Source organism: Helicoverpa zea, chromosome 16 (genome assembly GCF_022581195.2).
Source record: "Helicoverpa zea isolate HzStark_Cry1AcR chromosome 16, ilHelZeax1.1, whole genome shotgun sequence".
Taxonomy (NCBI): domain Eukaryota; kingdom Metazoa; phylum Arthropoda; class Insecta; order Lepidoptera; family Noctuidae; genus Helicoverpa; species Helicoverpa zea.
Window position 1 is genome coordinate 11,458,047 of NC_061467.1, and position 17,990 is coordinate 11,476,036.

At 40.2% G+C, this 17,990-nt stretch overlaps 1 protein-coding gene across 4 annotated transcripts in view; it reads left to right on the forward strand.

The window, feature by feature from the left end:
* The window catches only part of LOC124637772 (E3 ubiquitin-protein ligase Ubr3), a 66,100-nt gene extending 48,331 nt beyond the window's left edge, over window positions 1-17,769 (forward strand). For 2 of the 4 annotated variants that reach the window (XM_047174411.1, XM_047174412.1), the window contains 22 exons: window positions 1,780-1,904; window positions 2,302-2,444; window positions 2,916-3,079; window positions 3,394-3,691; window positions 4,162-4,351; window positions 5,778-5,890; window positions 6,095-6,169; window positions 6,486-6,597; window positions 7,001-7,140; window positions 7,562-7,706; window positions 8,436-8,571; window positions 8,942-9,185; window positions 9,936-10,094; window positions 10,480-10,776; window positions 11,142-11,361; window positions 12,040-12,288; window positions 12,749-13,005; window positions 13,296-13,547; window positions 13,691-13,825; window positions 13,931-14,224; window positions 14,653-14,792; window positions 15,203-17,769. In XM_047174411.1, coding sequence (XP_047030367.1) covers window positions 1,780-1,904; window positions 2,302-2,444; window positions 2,916-3,079; window positions 3,394-3,691; window positions 4,162-4,351; window positions 5,778-5,890; window positions 6,095-6,169; window positions 6,486-6,597; window positions 7,001-7,140; window positions 7,562-7,706; window positions 8,436-8,571; window positions 8,942-9,185; window positions 9,936-10,094; window positions 10,480-10,776; window positions 11,142-11,361; window positions 12,040-12,288; window positions 12,749-13,005; window positions 13,296-13,547; window positions 13,691-13,825; window positions 13,931-14,224; window positions 14,653-14,792; window positions 15,203-15,320 — 4,006 coding nt within the window. In that variant the 3' untranslated portion in view covers window positions 15,321-17,769. Of the gene's footprint in view, window positions 1-1,779; window positions 1,905-2,301; window positions 2,445-2,915; window positions 3,080-3,393; window positions 3,692-4,161; window positions 4,352-5,777; window positions 5,891-6,094; window positions 6,170-6,485; window positions 6,598-7,000; window positions 7,141-7,561; window positions 7,707-8,435; window positions 8,572-8,941; window positions 9,186-9,935; window positions 10,095-10,479; window positions 10,777-11,141; window positions 11,362-12,039; window positions 12,289-12,748; window positions 13,006-13,295; window positions 13,548-13,690; window positions 13,910-13,930; window positions 14,577-14,652; window positions 14,793-15,202 lie in introns of those variants that run through there. The other 2 variants (XM_047174413.1, XM_047174414.1) reach the window with 2 other exon arrangements.
* The last annotated feature ends 221 nt before the right edge of the window (window positions 17,770-17,990 follow it).

Below are 17,990 nucleotides of genomic sequence, written 5' to 3' on the forward strand. Positions count from 1 at the left end.
TAATTTGTCAAATACATATACGAGAACCTCCTACAAGAGAACTAAGAACCAATTTCAAAATTTAATCTGAGAGATCTATAGCCCGTATTGACGATGTGGTAAAATTATAGTTCAGTATTGGTTCACATTCATTCACATGTACTAATTTATTAAGAAACGATACAATGGGGTTAAGATTGGACTTAGAAACCGTTAATGGGACTCATTTTACATTATAAAACTAGGAGGTATATGAAAAATGTATTAACTGTTAATTAATGATCGTTTAAAGAGCAACGACACTCATCTGATATTTTTTATTTTTTTTATTTATTCCTTTATTTCAGGCAACTAGGGCCCATAAAAATACAAATACACATATATCGTACATTACAATACTTATAAACTAATACATAAAAATTCTCCATATCAATATATATATACAATACTATATCTATAAAAACTTAAACATACTATAAATACATAACAAATATTCAACTATACAGATCTATAGATATTATACAGATATATAGATATTATTTATGAACACTTATACTGAATAACAATTTAAAAAAAAATACTTATAATCGCATAATCGAATGTTTGCGCGGGATCTTAGATTCTAAGAAGCAGTGTTGCCATATATTACTATTCAGACTGATGACTTAAACTTCAGTTAGTATTGATGAATCCTTACCCGTTTTCAACTGAAAACGTGCGGATACTTCTAGCTGGTAACATATACATAAAAAGTTAACAATGTATGCTTCAATACTTACTTGTACTGCTATCGCAAAAACTTAGCACTAAATTATTTACAATGTATGCTAAAACACTAACTTGTCCTATCGCAAAAACTTCACATGAATTACCACTGTTCAGACCACATGTCACGTTTCTTCAGTTTAATACTAAACTAAGGAAAGTCTTGACTCAAAGACACATTTTGTTTGAATCAAAAAAATATATGATTCAGGAATATTTTTACAACAACGCTTTGTTCTTTACCCTGGTTGTTAAATTATCGTATAATGTTTGTAAGTCATATTTGATTGAATCAGACTCGTTTATTTATGTTAATCGGAGTGACCCTTCGGAATTGACGCTTATTTTGTTAGGGACTGGTCAAAGCCGGATGTTGACTTAATTTTGTACTCCTATTCTTTGTCTGAACTGTGAAATACTCTGTGATGTCATACTCTAATTATTTATCTGTAACAAATATTTATTTTTGTGGAATTAAATAATGTCATTTATTATTGGTGGTAACACCACTGTTCGAACAGGGAAAGTCCTGGTTTTTAGATGAGACTTGCATTTGCATTGTTTATTATTGCTGACACAATAAACTGCAGGGTCATTAACATCCGTAGGACCTTATCTAAGTATAATAACAGGAAATTATCCATCAGTAATCAGTTACTCACCAACACCTATTTAAAAGCGCATACTTTTCTTAGAACTTCCTTAGAACTCCTTCAGGACATAAACATTATTTATTTAAAAAAACGTAAAATGCTGATACATTCGATCTTATCAAAACCATGCAAAGCTTCGTCATCATCATCAGAATTTTTATCGTCCCAAAGTCGGGCACAGGCCTTCTCTCACAGAGAAGGATTGAACGTTAATCGACAGCTTACAATCTTGATATATGTATATCAAAATGAATCGCTGTTTGTTAGTCTGACTGTAACTCGAGAATGGCTAGATCGATTTAGCTTATTTAGGTCCAAGGAAGTTTTAAACGATACGAAGTTCGCGGGATCAGCTAGTAAGAAGTAATATATTTGCCCACAGGTTTGGATGTCGTGAGTGGCTGAGCATGATGCCCATGTCTCCCGCGCAGGCTGCTGAACAGGACGCCATGGTGGAAGGCCTGCTCACCTTCCTCGCTATACTCGTGTCTTCTAGAACTAATCTTGGTGAGATATTATCTACTTCCAGATGTCACCGTCTTCAGAAGCAAATGATTAGAAACTATTCCTTGTCTTCGATTTCATCCCCCCATTTCGCCCTCAGTGATCTACTTACCGTATCAGGATAAAATTGCAAAGTATACTACTCCCAAGGTTGATCAGTTTCAGATTAGCCGTCACTGTGTGATTGAGGAAAAACGCAAACTTTCTCATTTGTGCCTTTAAACCCTGTTTTACACTTGTCTAATAAAATTTTGGCTGCAAAATGAACCATATGTCAACGTCATAATTTGTAATTTTTTTAGACAAGGCATAAACTGACGTTTACAATTTTTTGTGGTAAGACGGATAGACTTTCAAGATTGTAATGAATATAACTTTATTTTTCTTCTATTTTGTTCAGGCAACGACGAACTAACACAATCTAGACTGGAAGTGAGCACATTGCTCGCTGCGGGCGACAAGACGCACTCACAACTACTAGAACTCATGCCTGAGAGATCCGGCAACGCGCACACTAGGAACTTCGAGACTGTGCTCAAAGAGGTAACTTTATATTAAGGTTTATCATAAGACTCTTTAATGTACTTCTTATTGTGTTGCCTAAGAGATTAGCTCATTTTTCTCATCTTCTGCCAAACGCAACTAGGTCTTCGTCTTTCGACGCGGGTAAAACTCATTATGTAGATCCATGTACAGTCCATTTTTTAAGATTATCCTCTTTTTATACTAGGGTAATATGATACTGTGCAGGCATTGAATTTGTACATATTCAGATGTTTACTCACTACTACACTCCAATAATGTCGACATCATAACAACATATAGCACTCAAATAATTTATTCGATATCGTCCAAATTAACTTACGGGTAATTAATTTCATGCTTAGCAATTATTTCTGATTACTGTTAGGAACTTACTGCTAGGACCGGATTGCATATGCAAACAGGTTATCTACATTCGAGGGGGATCTCCTTGGATACATTACAACGTACGTTTTCTGTCTCCCATTATAGTTGTCCACGTACCGTCCACCGCCGAAAGGCTCGGAGAACCTAGAGCAGGGTCTGTTCGTGCCGAAGCCGATAGTATGGGAGCAGTACTATGACCCGCTGCACGTGCTGCGTCGCGCTGTCCACAGGAGAGACTTCCACGCGTCCATGGAGAGATACTCTACTTAGTGAGTAAATGTGTTCCATGTGTCACTTACAGGGATCAGCTAATATTATAGGTATTGAGGTGTCAAAGATAAGGCAATTTTAGAATTGGGTATTTGACTAGGACAAAAATAAAGTCTTTTATTATATCTTAAAATGATCACACTTTCATTTATCGTTTTGTTTAAATTTTTGTAGGTATTTCACACAGTAATGCCGTTTTCAACAATGCACATGTGTGAGAATTTGTGACCGTGCTGCCATTTAATTTTTACGTCAGTTAAGATTGTTGATGTATGCTTGAAATATTTGTTGAACTTGTTATATTTTTGCACAGCGTCCGCGAAAAACAAAAAGCGGAAGGTTCATCAGAACCTTCTAAAACGGGCAGCGGGGTGCTGTGGCCGCCGCTCCGACCCGCCTCCGCGCCCCCGGGCGGCGCCGGCGACCCGCGCGTGATCTGCGCGTCGGGCGTGCTGCACGGCGCGCTGCTGGGCGTGCTGCACCGCGGCGTGCACCGGCGCGCGCCCGACGCGCCCGCGCCGCACGCGCCGCCCGACCACGTGCTCGCGCTCGCCGTCTGCCTGCTGCACGTCGCCGCCGACCTGCACGCCGAGCGCCAGCAGCAGCACCACGTGAGCTTATCAGATATATGATGGTACAGTTAGGGTCCGCTCATACCGCCAGTGGCCAGTGATTCCGCGCGAAAAGCAGCGCAATGTTGCAATACAAGGTACGTAGTAAAATTGTTGAAAACACAACTTCTTGCTGCGCAGCAAGACGTCACGCGGCACAGCGGAACGTTTCTCCATGTAATGTCTCTTCTTTTTAATTTTATTTTTGTACTCTAATTTCTCTTTCTTTTCTACAATAAATTCGGTCGTATTATAACAATATCCCAATCTATCATTATTATTTCACTTACAAAAACTTCAGAACGAATTATGCAACAATACTTTTCAGTATTATATAATTATACAGGGCAAAATTTCATAACTATGTAAAATATTTTACATAATCATTCCACACACATAAAGCATTTTAATTTTAATTCTACCATATATCACAATCATGCATCATTTAAACGACAATTTTCCCCCTCTAGCACGACGTGATGGTAGCCGGCTCCGCAGGCGGCGGCAGCGTGTCGGGCGTCCCTTTGCTGGGCGCGTTCGCCGGGGCCGCTGTGTGCGACAACGCTAGAACTGTGGTCGCCAGTGTACCCGCTGCGAGAGCCCCGCCCGCGCCGCCCGCCGCCTCGCCCGCGCAGTATACGCATCAGCATCATTCGGATAGTACGTATATACTTAATTTCGAGATGGCTAACTCGCGAATAAGATATAAAATTGAGCAAGCTCTTATCAAAATCTAACTCCCAGTCGCTCACTCATTCACTCAATAGATCATTTAGCTCACCGACTCATACGCGCGAATACAAAGAGTGTGTGACACTTCGGATCGGCTTACTTCAGCAAATTTTGCCTCGCGATACATCTAATCTTCGTGATTAGCTTCGATCAACTTTAGTATACTTCGGCCGTTCAGAGAATGCGTTCCTGACACCTATCAGTTAGTCACGACTAGTGATGGGCACAACATAACACTGAGTTCGTTACCGTTTCTTCAAAATGAACCGCCGCATTATTTTAAGATTATTTTCGTTTTAAATTGGCGGAATCATTTGTTTTATATTTTAGTTATTTAAGTGGAAACCAAAAAAAGGTAATATTCATATAATAAAATTGTTTTATTTATTCTTTGTTACAAGTACATTGAATTGAATGTGCGAACAGAATATTAATCAGACTCCGATTTGCTTGAGGAGGTGGTGTCTTCATCATCATCTTCGCCTACATGTATAATTATGTTATTATCAATAACAGAATCAATCCTGATATCTCGGTCTAACAAAAGCCGGGTAATCAAATAAAAAAAGATCGAAAACACTTGAAAAACGTGGTCTATGCGCACGAAACGACAACGGACGACTGTTTTAGCGTCACAAAATGGCGGCCCATAACGCCATTTGGGGTTACCATTTTTAATCTAAGTATAAAAATGCGGTTTGGTCATAGTTTTATTTTTATATTTCATAAACGTTATAATTAAGTCTTATAGTCCATTATTTTCCAATTCTTAAAAAGAAAATCAAAACGTATTATTTTATATTATAACTGTATAAGAACAGATTACGATACTTGCCTGTTATTTTTAGCACAGCACTACAAAATATAAACCGCTGACATAACCTTGTAATAGCGCAGTATAGATTTAGAAAAATATTGTTTACCAAGTTATTTGACACTCAGTTTGGCACAAAATTATAACATTCATTGATTATTGATATAATAATGTTGTTTTAATGCTCCTCAATTGTTAAAACGGTAAACAACCAGCAAAAATATTTTTATCGTAACTGCAACGCCATTGCAAAGTTACGTCGTCAGTTCAATCGCGACGTGTCAGGAACGTATTCTCTGAATGGCCGAACTATAGTAGTAGAGTACATAGATCTATAACTCGCAACTGAGTCAATTGAACTATTAAATATAGCTCTTTTGATCAAAAGAACATCACTCTTTTCATTTTTGTGTGCTGTATTTCGCATGTATAAAATACTCATTGCCCCGGGGCCAGGGCCTAGCCGTCTCGGCAGCGCCCAACAGATCCCTAAATTCAAACTTTTTCACTCAATCTTCTATAACATAACTTATTTCTCAGGTGACACAGAATGGGAGCCTTCAGAGAACGAGACAACGCGAATACCACTGCTTACTACATCAACATCGATACCCGCCACCAGCACAGCACTAGCTGTACCTACATCTTTACAAGTGATTATCATTCCGTTTTCAGCTTCTTTTAATAAACGAGTTTTTACCTGTATATTATCGTTTAAGACATGTAGTCACAACCTACGGAATTTTCTTTTTCAATTCATATATTCGTATACATATTTAATTTGTTACAAACAATTGATTTAATTGCCTCTAGTGGCTGATTGCTGAGCATCAATTAATGTCATTATAATTTCGCAGGTAGCTCGTGGTGATTCCATGACAGACGACCAATCGGACGGCGGTGGTGACGCGCCACAAATACGAGCTTTAGAGGTACAAATTTTGGTCAAATCACTTGCAATCATCATGTCTTTTCCCAACTATTTTGAGATAGTATCTCGATTTATCAGTATTTGATCGCTATCGCTATCTGACCTCCTTCTATTTATTCTGGGTGATAGTTTGACGTTTCGAAAGAGCTCTTAAATGCCTATTTGAAATTTAACTTTAGATTCCTAGCGTTTGTGTATTATCTTCATAGTTTTATATTAGCATGCATTTTTGTCTTTGGAGTATACTATGCAGTTAACCTAGTAATTACAGTTTCATTGAAACAACTATGCTCATTGAGATTTATTTGTTTATCCAGGACGTAACAGATGACAGTCAAGCGTTAGCTTTACAATCGTTTGACCATGAGATGAGTCTGGCCATCGCCACCTCCTCTGATTTGGACACGCCGCCTGTACCTATTGAATATGGTAAAACATTGTTTATTATATTTTACATTTTTAGGTGATATTTAGAGCTTAGGAAACAATCGGGTTCTACACAACAGTTACTTTTAAGAAAAAAAAAGTGTGAATAATTATCGTTTTTTCAAGTGTGAATAATGATTGGATTTTTCTTTCTATGTTTTGCATTTTTTGATAAGGTGAAATGTTGCTTTGAAAGTTAATTTAGTTAGGTTTTTTTTTATACTTTTGTACTTTTACGGATTTTGTCGTGTTTATATTAATATTATTTAATTCCAAATTTCCGACAAAATCCGTAAAAGTAAAGTTATACAAAGTAGTCATAAAATTCATTCAAATTCAACATAAATAAAAAGGGAGTTAATATTAAGGTTGAGTTGTACTATAAAATTGATCTGTTTTCGTACAGACATGGACGAAGGCTCATGGTCGGTGTCAGTGCGTGGCGCGGCCCCCGCATTGCCGGCGCCCCGCCCTGCGCACGCGCCGCCCGCCATACAGGACGCGCCCCGACACCCCGAGCCCGCGCAGCCTTCTACTAGCAACCAGGTACGTGGGGATACAGGTTGGTTAGTGATGATGATCATCAGTATTGTGTCATGTGTTTGATGGTGGATGACGCGTTCAATGGCACTATGTCGAAATTGTGTTCAAATGTGAAAAAATAGCCTTAATAATTCATGCTGATTCAACAGTTAAAATCTGCAAAAATATTAAGCATGTGGTTTATCAAATTGGAAATTTATAACACATGGAAATTATCCCCCTCAGGTCAATTCTAAGATTTGGATATTGTACAGCTTTAACAGCTTGCTTCCCTTAATCTTGTAAAGAACCGTTATCGTTTTCAAATCTATCTTAAATCTCCATTTTTAAAACAAAATACCAGTACAATAAAAACTCTCCAAAAACATAATCCTTCTTGGCAGTCATGACAAAGCGTGATTCATAAATTAATCTTTTCACACAGGTTCAACTACATACTCAGTCAGAAGACTCGATTCCAGTGAACGAATCGATAATATCGTTGTTATTGAAGCTGCACTCGCAACTGTCTGGCAGACTGGATTCCTTCTCGTTAGACGAACCCGCACCAGAGACAGAGGAACCTATCGGTGAGTAATTAAAATATACGTACATGACCAGATAACCTATTTCCCGTACCCGAATATACTCAATACTCAAGTCTTTATTAGCATTCCATATGTTATATGCAAGTTTGGAAACAAAATTTACCCTATAGGACATAGCTTAAAAAAGTTGGAGAGTTTAACAGTAGCTTATAACTGAATTATAATTGGACGTAGTTATGCAGAAACGTTCCAACCCACAAGTCACCCGAAATCGAGTTATTGTGATTGAACAGCCTAAAATTTAGCATATGGTTATCTAAACTCAATATAATTCAACAATAAAACCTCTAGTACCTTTACTAGTTAGAATAAAAAAGAATACAACTGAAACGCGTAAATGCTTATATCTCAAATTCAAGTTTAATTTGAGATATAAGCATTTACGCGTACAGTGGGTTGGAACGTTTCTGCATAACTACGTCCAATTGACAGTTTGTGTTGTGTCATATAAAGTCCCTTATGTCATTTCTTGACATACTATACGAAATTGTGTTGTCATTAAAATGGAGAGACAGAATTTCTCAATCTTTAATCATACAGCATTGCATTTTTTTAATTATATAGGTTTTCTTTTCAGTGTTGTATATTATGGGTTATTTACAATACAAATGTATATTTATATACAAGCTTTATTTATTTTTCAAGTTTTTACTTTGTGATTATCATCTGTAAATATCGAGAAATAATGAAGCTAACTCCGTCTGTGCACAGGTGACGGGCCATACTTCATCGGTCGCGTGCTCCGTAAGCTGGCGGCGCTAGACGCGCGTTGCGCCGCCGCCATCGCTCACGTGCGGCACTCGCTGTGGCCGCACCAGCGGGAGCGGCAGGCCGAGCAGAGGGCACGGTATGTAGAATTGTTCTATTCGTAATTTGACCAAATTCCTCCCAGATTGTGTAAGGATTTTGACCTACATTAGACTTTTTTGAAATAGAGCGACAATTTGCAGTTCTTATTGTATATTATTAGGTTTTGGGTGTCACAGGTTCTGATAGATACAGTTTTATGTAGAGATAGTGTTGCGGCTAATATACGGGTTCCCTTAAAAAAGTGACTTGACAAAATAGTAAGACTGAAGTAGGAGGTAAGCGGCGTGTCTTAGGGGACGTCTATGTATGTATGTATCATTGGACTTGTATGAGTTGATAATGATGACGATGGAAGGACATAATAACTGTTGTAGCAAAAACTAACTTACACCTTATACCCCACACAGAGAACGCCGCGAAAAAGAAGAACGTTCCCGCCGCGCTCGCGAACGCCAACAACAGCTGATGCGCGAGTTCGCCCGGAGACAGCAGCAGTTCATCTCCGCCATGCAGAACATGGACGGCGAGGTGGCCGCCGCGATGGACTGGGAGGAGGAGGAGGCCGTCGAGCGGGACTACGACTGCGTCATCTGCAACACCACCGCGCCTACCACGCCTAACGATCCTATAGGGCTCGTGGTGCTGCTGCAGGTAAGCTTCATCATCATCCTCCGAGCCTCTTCCCAACTATGTTGGGGTCGGATTCCAGTCTAACCGGATTCAGCTGAGTACCAGTCCTTTACAAGAAGCGGCTGCCTATCTGACCTCCTCAATCCAGTTACCCGGGCAACCCGATACCCCTTGGTTAGACTGGTGTCAGACTTACTGGCTTCTGACTACCCATAACGACTGCCAAGGATGTTCAATGACAGGCTTCATCATAATTTTACTTATTGTACCTTTAAAAGGCGATTCAACTTGAAGGTCAAGCGACTTTAAAGCAAAGTGGACCCAAAATTGAACCTTGCGGTATCCCATAGTAATATAAATCTGAATGCTTGATGTGCTTCATATTTAAACACTGTGTTTTATATTTTAGATAAAAGATAAAAAAAAAAAACGTTTAAATTGCTCAGAACTGTTCTATTACTTTACAGCTATTTTACATAACCTCTGTCATATTAAAGCAATCAAATGCTTTAGAAAGATCACATTTTACCTGAGAGTAGAGTTACTTTTCATCTGTTTTCACCTGTTTCGGATTGTATCTTGTGAATAAAACATTTACCGTCTTACCACAAAAACTTTTAAACGTCTATTTAACACTTGTCTAAAAAAATGACAGATTATGACGTTGAAATAAGGTCCATTTTGCAGCTACACTTTTTTAGACAAGTGTTTGACACATGTTTAAGTTTTTGTAGTAAGACCATTAGTATGGAATGTGTGATGTCCTCGCAGTCGACATCAGTGCTGGGTCATCGTCGACGAGCTGGCGGGGACTCGGCGCGGCTAGCGCTATCAGAGGCTGAGCGAGCTCGGTTGCAGCGACAGCATGACGGCACTGCCGCCGCGCACCACTACCGACTGCATGATGAGATGCACCAACACTTTGACCTGGTAATATATACGAAACAAGATGGACAATACAAAGCTTTATGGACTGACCGTTTTTGGTGCAGTTGACAGTTAGTACAAACAACGGTATTTTCCCCTTTGGAAACTGACAGCTGCCAACCGCACAAAAATTGAAACTGTTATACTTGAAGATTTAAAAAGATGGTTATTTTTTACCTTTAAATGTGAAGATCAGTTATTGAAATCTGTTCTCGTCTTTTATGAGGTGGAATGGGTTATGTGCTGTAAACTAATGACCCACGTATGCGTGTTTTCGAATGAGTTTAAAGTTAGAATTTCCAATTTATGACCTTTTTAGAAAGTAAATGAAATTGAAGTGTATTTGCACAGATATTGAACTCATATATCTGTATCTATCTATCTTCAGGAGTCATGGCTGGTATCAGTATCCGTCGGCTGGGAAGGAGGAGTACACGTCCAATCCTGCGGTCACCACCTTCACTTACGCTGTCTCCACGCCTACCTGCGAGCATTACAGGCTCCACAAAGACCGCACAATCTCCACGTGGAGCGGGGAGAGTTCCTGTGCCCCGTGTGCCGGCAGCTCGCCAACTGCGTGCTGCCGCTGGCGCCGCCGCCGCCCGCGCCGCGCCCCGCGCCCCGCCAGCACCAGCACAGCGCCAGGATACTGCAGGACATGTTGGAGAAGGATCATCCGCCGCCTGTGAGTCATTTGTATCCTACCCAACTTCACACCAGCGCTATACCACAACCCCTAAATCACCATTTTGACGCTAGGATAGCGCATTAGATTTTTAAATATTTTTTATAAGGATCATCTCCCTAGCTAGAGTCATTGTTAACTTAAGAGCGGTTTTGCGTAGATTATCTGCAGGATGTTGCTTTCTTACATACTAACCTAACTTACACATGATTTAGAATTTTCATGAACTTATGACGTCATAAATCCGACGCCATACTGTCCAACCGTCCAAAAAAAGTATGCTTTTGAAGGAATAGTCAGTGCATTAACCTCATAAATGGTCCCCTTTTTTTAACACGAACTTAATACTCATTAACTCTCCACAGGCACCAAGTCGACTATCGGAAGCCATGGGCAAGGCAATGGAAGACATGACGGCCACAGCGGGCGGTAAGCTCAAGCAGCGCTACGGCTCCTCCCCGGCTGCCATCTTCACGTTCGTGGCGTCGCTGGTGCGGACGAACTTGGAGTGCGAGCTGGTGCAGCGCGGGGGGACGCTGCAGACCTGCGTCGCGCCGAGGTATAAGCTGAGGAATGAGTGCATAGGTGAGTGCAGCTCATTTTGATGATTATTTATTGGGACAGCAGTGTTGTCAAAAAGAAATAGGAAGCAATTTGGTCTATTTGAAGATTAGCGGAACTATATTACACATGTTTTTTTGTAATGTTAAGTTATGTAGATATAGAATATTCATTAGTAGTATAGTAAATAAAGATTAGTAAATGTGATACGAGTGTAATTTTTGGTAAGATTTTTCTCAAAATTACCTCACTATTGCGTATTCATTTTATAGAGAGAAACTGCCGTTATGTTGTTACTGTTACTGTTACAGCCTTTTATCGTCCCACTGCTGGGCACAGGCCTCCTCTCACATGGAGAAGGATTGAGCATTAATCACCACGCTTGCTCAATGCGAGTTGGTGATTTCAGACTTTATAGTCCAGGTTTCCTCAAGATGTTTTCCTTTACCTTTTTATCAGCCATTGGTGCCGTTATGTATTGTAGTGAATACTTTTTAACTAACAAAACTAAAATACTATACTACCTGTGTACATAAAGGATGGGATTGGAAACGATAACTCATTAAATCATTTCTCACTCGTACATTATTGTTTACAAATTGTAAGCAACCAAGAAAAAAACAGATGCACTGTCATTTGTAATCATATTTTTTACTTTAACGAGTTATACTAATCTTTTACATGTCCACATTATTCCCGCAGTCCCCCTGCTAGTAGTGGCGGGCGCGCACTCGCGCGTGCTGAGCGGCGCGGGCGGCGGCTTCGGCGCGGCGGCCGCGTGGCGAGCGCTGTGCCCGCCCGCCGCTGCGCCCGCCGCGCACGAGCACGCCGCGCCGGTGCCGTCGGCGGCCGCGTCGGCGCGCCCGGTGCCGCTGCTGCTGAAGGACCCCACGGCGCTGCTCATGCAGTTCCTGCTGCTGGCGCCGCCCACGCCGCCCTATTTGGATATGCGTGAGTTGAATATCTCTTATATTTTGTCACCCTTATAATTCCCCTTCGTGTTTGATGATTTTTATAAAAATTGACTTAAAATCTATGTTCGATTAAAATATTCGATTATATGTTCGATACTAAACTAAATATAATACTTCGAATAAATCACAAATCATCAAAACTTTTCAGGTTTATATATCCCCGCATGATCCCTAATATCTTCCGCCCGTGGACTCTATTATGTTATATACTTTTCCTTATTATATTTTTGTTTACTCTTCATTATGTAGTCCCTTATTTACATCTTCATGTACTGCCTTATTTACTCCTATGGAATTTCTTATGCACTCCATTATATAATTGCATGTACATGTATTCCGTTAAAAAAATATCTAGAAAAAAGAGTTTCTTTTGAAAACCTTTATGTTGCCCATCTTTGGCCTAAATCACATATTCTAACCTACCAAACCTTTCACAGAGGAGTTCACATGCATAGTGCGAGCACTATACTCACTCAGCTACTACCAAGTCGTCTGCCAGTTCATTGCGAACTGCAGCGCATCAGGCAGGGCTGCCCTAGCCGCGGCCGGCAGGCCTGGTGAGCCCGCGGGACTGCGGGCCGCAGCCAAATTGCTGTTGGGAGCCCTGGCTGGGTCTGACTTGTTCACGGAGGACGGACCGCCCGCTGCGGGACAGGATCCGAGATTGCCTGATCTTGCTACTATGGAGAAACAGGTAAAATTACATGGATGGGAATATGCCCAAAACTATGCAAGTAAATACCCTATGTTTCGAAATAATTTGGCGTCTAAAAGTGTTTATGTGCTTTCAAAGTACAACAATTACATTACAACAAAATTTAAATTGCCAAATACAAAAAAAAAAAACAAGATCTGAGATTCGAAGCAAAAACATGGATGTCACAAAAATAAACGCCTTATATTTAAAAATATTATTTATTTATTTTTGAATTTAATTACATCAAAGCTACACACAACCCAACAACAAACACTTTCTCCCCACAGTTACAAGAACTCCTCCTGCCATTCCTCCGCATTGCCGCTTTACTCCGTCACCACCTCTACGGCAGCGAGCTGCCCGAAGTGGCCACTCCTCGGCAGGAGTTCGTGCGCCTTGCCTACTACCTGGAGCTGGTTACTGATGGCATGGAGTGGAGCGAGTGGTCCGCTGGCAGAGCCCTGCCTCCTGACTCTGCGGTCGCTGCCAGGGCCTGGGCAAGACAGCTGGGATCGGCTGCTGCTAGGGGACAATTAGCTGTGAGTATACTTCTTAATCACAGTCTTTATCGTCCTTAAGTCTCCTCTCACACCATGTCTATTTCAACATTTGTCCACTTCACACACTTTTTTTTAGTTTATTTTCTTCGATTTCTTGTACTGATTGTGTTGTATTGTGTCAGGTCCGTCGCCTGCTGCGTTCGATGGCGGTGGAGTGGTGCCAGCCGGCGCTGCTGGCGTTGCCGCGGGACTACGACCGGCTGTTCACGTACTACCACGAGCGAGTCTGCCTGCAGTGCGGCGCCGTGCCCAAGGAGGCCAGCGTGTGTCTGCTCTGCGGCACCCTCGTCTGCCTCAAGCAGCCCTGCTGCCGCCAGCACCAGGTCGCTGAGGCCGTGCAGGTAATCACGTACTCCAAGGAGGCCAGCGTGTGTCTGCTCTGCGGCACCCTCGTCTGCCTCAAGCAGCCCTGCTGCCGCCAGCACCAGGTCGCTGAGGCCGTGCAGGTAATCACGTACTCCAAGGAGGCCAGCGTGTGTCTGCTCTGCGGCACCCTCGTCTGCCTCAAGCAGCCCTGCTGCCGCCAGCACCAGGTCGCTGAGGCCGTGCAGGTAATCACGTACTCCAAGGAGGCCAGCGTGTGTCTGTTCTGCGGCACCCTCGTCTGCCTCAAGCAGCCCTGCTGCCGCCAGCACCAGGTCGCTGAGGCCGTGCAGGTAATGTAGCCAAATAACCCATGTGACAGGCACAGATCAATGGAAATACGGGTTCGTTCATCTGACAGCATGGTTCTACTCGAATACCAACACAACGGGTTGAGTCCCACGTGATCACGTACAAATTGCAACGTGCAATTTGACCGACATACTCAAGCAATCGTGTCTGTCCTAAGAAACTACCACCTATCTGTTTATTAGGTAACTAGCGACCCCCCCAGCTTCGCATTGGATAACAGTATTTCCACACTATTTAATGTATGTTATTCTACATATGGTCTATATGTTCCTCTTTTGTTTTTCTTTTTCTTTCATGTACAATGTGCAATTTGACCGACATTCTCGAGTGTTTGTCTTTAGGGACGAAATACTTGTCTGTCTACAAGGCATTAAGTCTGAAGGTACTAAGATGTGGTGTTATGTTCCAGCACGCGATGGAGTGCGGCGGCGGCACGGGCATCTTCCTGGTGGTGACGTCCACGTACATCATCGTCATCCGCGGCCGCCGCGCCTGTCTGTGGGGCTCGCTCTACCTCGACGACTACGACGAGGAGGACCGCGACCTCAAGTCAGTATACTACTTATATATAGGATATTAATAATTATAGTATTGTGAAAAATCTTATTGGAATAGAAGACTATAACGAATGTACAGACGCCAGCAGGTCAAATTATAACAATCGAACATTTGATAGGTTGAGTCAGGTAGAGATGTGCTGTCTGTACTAAATTTTTCTAATCTATTGTCATGCAGCAGCTTGTTTCTTTTATCATACAAACTTAAAATCGCACAGTAGTCACGCTAAATTAGTCGTACATTCTCAAAAGTTGAACTTTACATCTGTTGAAACTCTCAGTATTTTTTGTTGAGTACACGCATTCAATTAAATGCATTATTGACTGTTAAAATATGAATGTAGCTTTAAAACATTTTTACTTTCACATGACTCCTTATTTATGCTTATTTTTATCCCACAGACGCGGCAAACCCCTGTACCTAAGCCAAGACCGCCTGGAATTACTGCAAGCGCAGTGGCTCGCGCATCGCTTCGACCACACCAAGCGCACCTGGGTGTGGCATCGCGACTCGCTCTGAAGCAACACACAAACACACTGCGAATATAATTATCTTACTATAACAACACTGACAAAAACACAGCCACGGAAATACCACGTAAAATGTATAATATATAAAGCTGGTAGGTATTTTATTTCAATATAAACAGCGGGTTCAATAAACCTTATCTTGTATGTCAAATGATGGGACTGTTAAACGATCTCATTTTGCGGTTTATAGAAGTCTCGCTGTAAAGATGACAAAATTTTGGTCATGATCAACTGTTTTTATGACAAAGTTTTCAAATGATTGTAATTGATAAAATGGTCATGTTTCACATCTATGTAATACTTGACTACAGAATGATCTGCTAAATGTAAAGGGATGTGGTGAAAATTTCCCCGTCTATTATTTATTGAACTCGTAAATATTTTTATCCTGGCTGCATTCAGGAATAGAATTCAAGTCATCTAAATCGTTCAAGTTCAATTTAGTTGAATTTTACATTATTTACGTTTCGACATCTTTCTGACGAATCTATGTATGTTCGGTCGCGTGGCAGTCAGTGCCAACCTTGATCTTCGTTGAAAAACTTGCCTTGCGTCCGTCAATCGACAAGATAAATTGTCTGTAACTCGGAATAGGTCAATATTAGAGTTTCTCTAAAGAAACAAATAAATTAATTTAAATAAATCGGTCAGCCAATCCGAATAATATTACTTTATTTCATAATATGTAATAATCACAAATATTAGATAACAAAATTATATTGTTGTGTCAATTAAGACTTACTTGAACACCTTTAGCTGTCGTATTAACAAAGTCTAATAGTTATAAACAATTAAATTAATATTTTCGCATATTCCTCATTCGTCCTATGAACGCGTATTTTAAACGGTACAATACATATAAATTAACAAATTCTATAGTAGACTCCCACAATAAATTAGTGTCTATATCCAAAATATATGTGAATATAGGTTTGGCGCATATTGTGCGTTCGAGCCAACAAAATACAGTAGTTTTACAAATATGTACTACCACATATATTTTCATATTAGAGATTATATGTAGCTTCCCGCTAACCCGAGCTCAGGCGCTAGAGTATGTCCATAGGAATATTTAACCGACGCGACGTGTAGTGTGCATTCGCTTGCTACACTTTCATAGTGAAAACTTTAGTCATTTCATTTAGAAGTATTTTTTGTTTAGTGTTTGTTTTATTATTTATAATTACTATAACTACTACATCTCTCATTACATTAACTCTATATCGTGTTACAGCGATATTGTAATCCTTCATTCATTCGATATGATATGAACTAAGATTTGTACATTTACATTTTATTTGCTTGAGGTTTATTGTCAACATGATTAATAGAATTCACGCTAGAATGTCTTCAATGCAGCCCCATTATTTTAATATAAAACAGCCTAAAACGTAATCGACACCAGCGTAGGCTTATTTCAACCATTATGAGCTGCGCAACAAATTCTGTCTACCACATACAATAACTAGTTGGTAACCAATGTAAAACTCTGCCTAAAGTTGTATTATTTGCTACGCTGTCAATTTTTTTGGGTATATGTTATTATAAATAATCTATTTATTTACACAATCGATAAGTGTAGCTCCGAGAGGTGAATACTCGAATAATGCATGTATCGATGTTTTACTGTCTTATCGGAATACCAGAATAACACTTATTTACACAACGTACAATATGAACATGATTGCAGTACATATTATAGTAAAATTATTACTTGTTTCACTATTTAACTAAATGTGTTATAGAAGTAAATTTTATCTAGTGTTTTGACTGTAATTGAGTTTGGGAGTGTGGCCAGCGAAAAAAAACTGTTCGAATGAAATGACAATTTATGAAATACGTTCGGTGTATTGCCAATGGAATGAAATATCGACTGGCCCTAAATAAAATGATACCTGTCTTGTTGGTGAACACCCGTTTCCTGGCCACGCTCTTAACAATAAAAATTGTTGCAATAAGGTCTTTGAAATTGATACTGTGTCTAATGTTTGATCAAACTTACCCCAGTGACATAATTCTTACCGACTTAGCGCACAGCTAAACTTACGAACCCCTCATATTTTGCAGCCCAAATGTTTGGTCAAACATTTGAAATGTATTGCCAAGTATTTCATGAAATATATTGTCTTGTTTACATCCCTTGATTGAGCGGAATGTATTTCAGTCTATAGGATCACTTTGAAATAATATGTGGTTCGCGTAAACAAGGCAAAATCTTGAACATTGTAAATATAACCTTCGACTTCATTAGGGATGTCCAATGGGTGTTGTTAGGGCTGTGAATACGTATATTTTAAATTTTACTCGCTCCTCTGTGGACACGGTTGACGAATCACTTTAGATTTTAAAGACGATTAAATTATTATTTTATTTTTTTCATATTTTTTATATAGGATTATACTACGATATTAGCGAGTAGCTTGCGGACTTTCCATACCTATAGTTCGGCCATTCAGAGAATGCGTTCCTGACACGTCGCGATTGAACTGACGACGTAACTTTGCAATGGCGTTGCAGTTACGATAAAAATATTTTTGCTGGTTGTTTACCGTTTTAACAATTGAGGAGCATTAAAACAACATTATTATATCAATAATCAATGAATGTTATTACGTCGTCAGTTCAATCGCGACGTGTCAGGAACGCATTCTCTGAATGG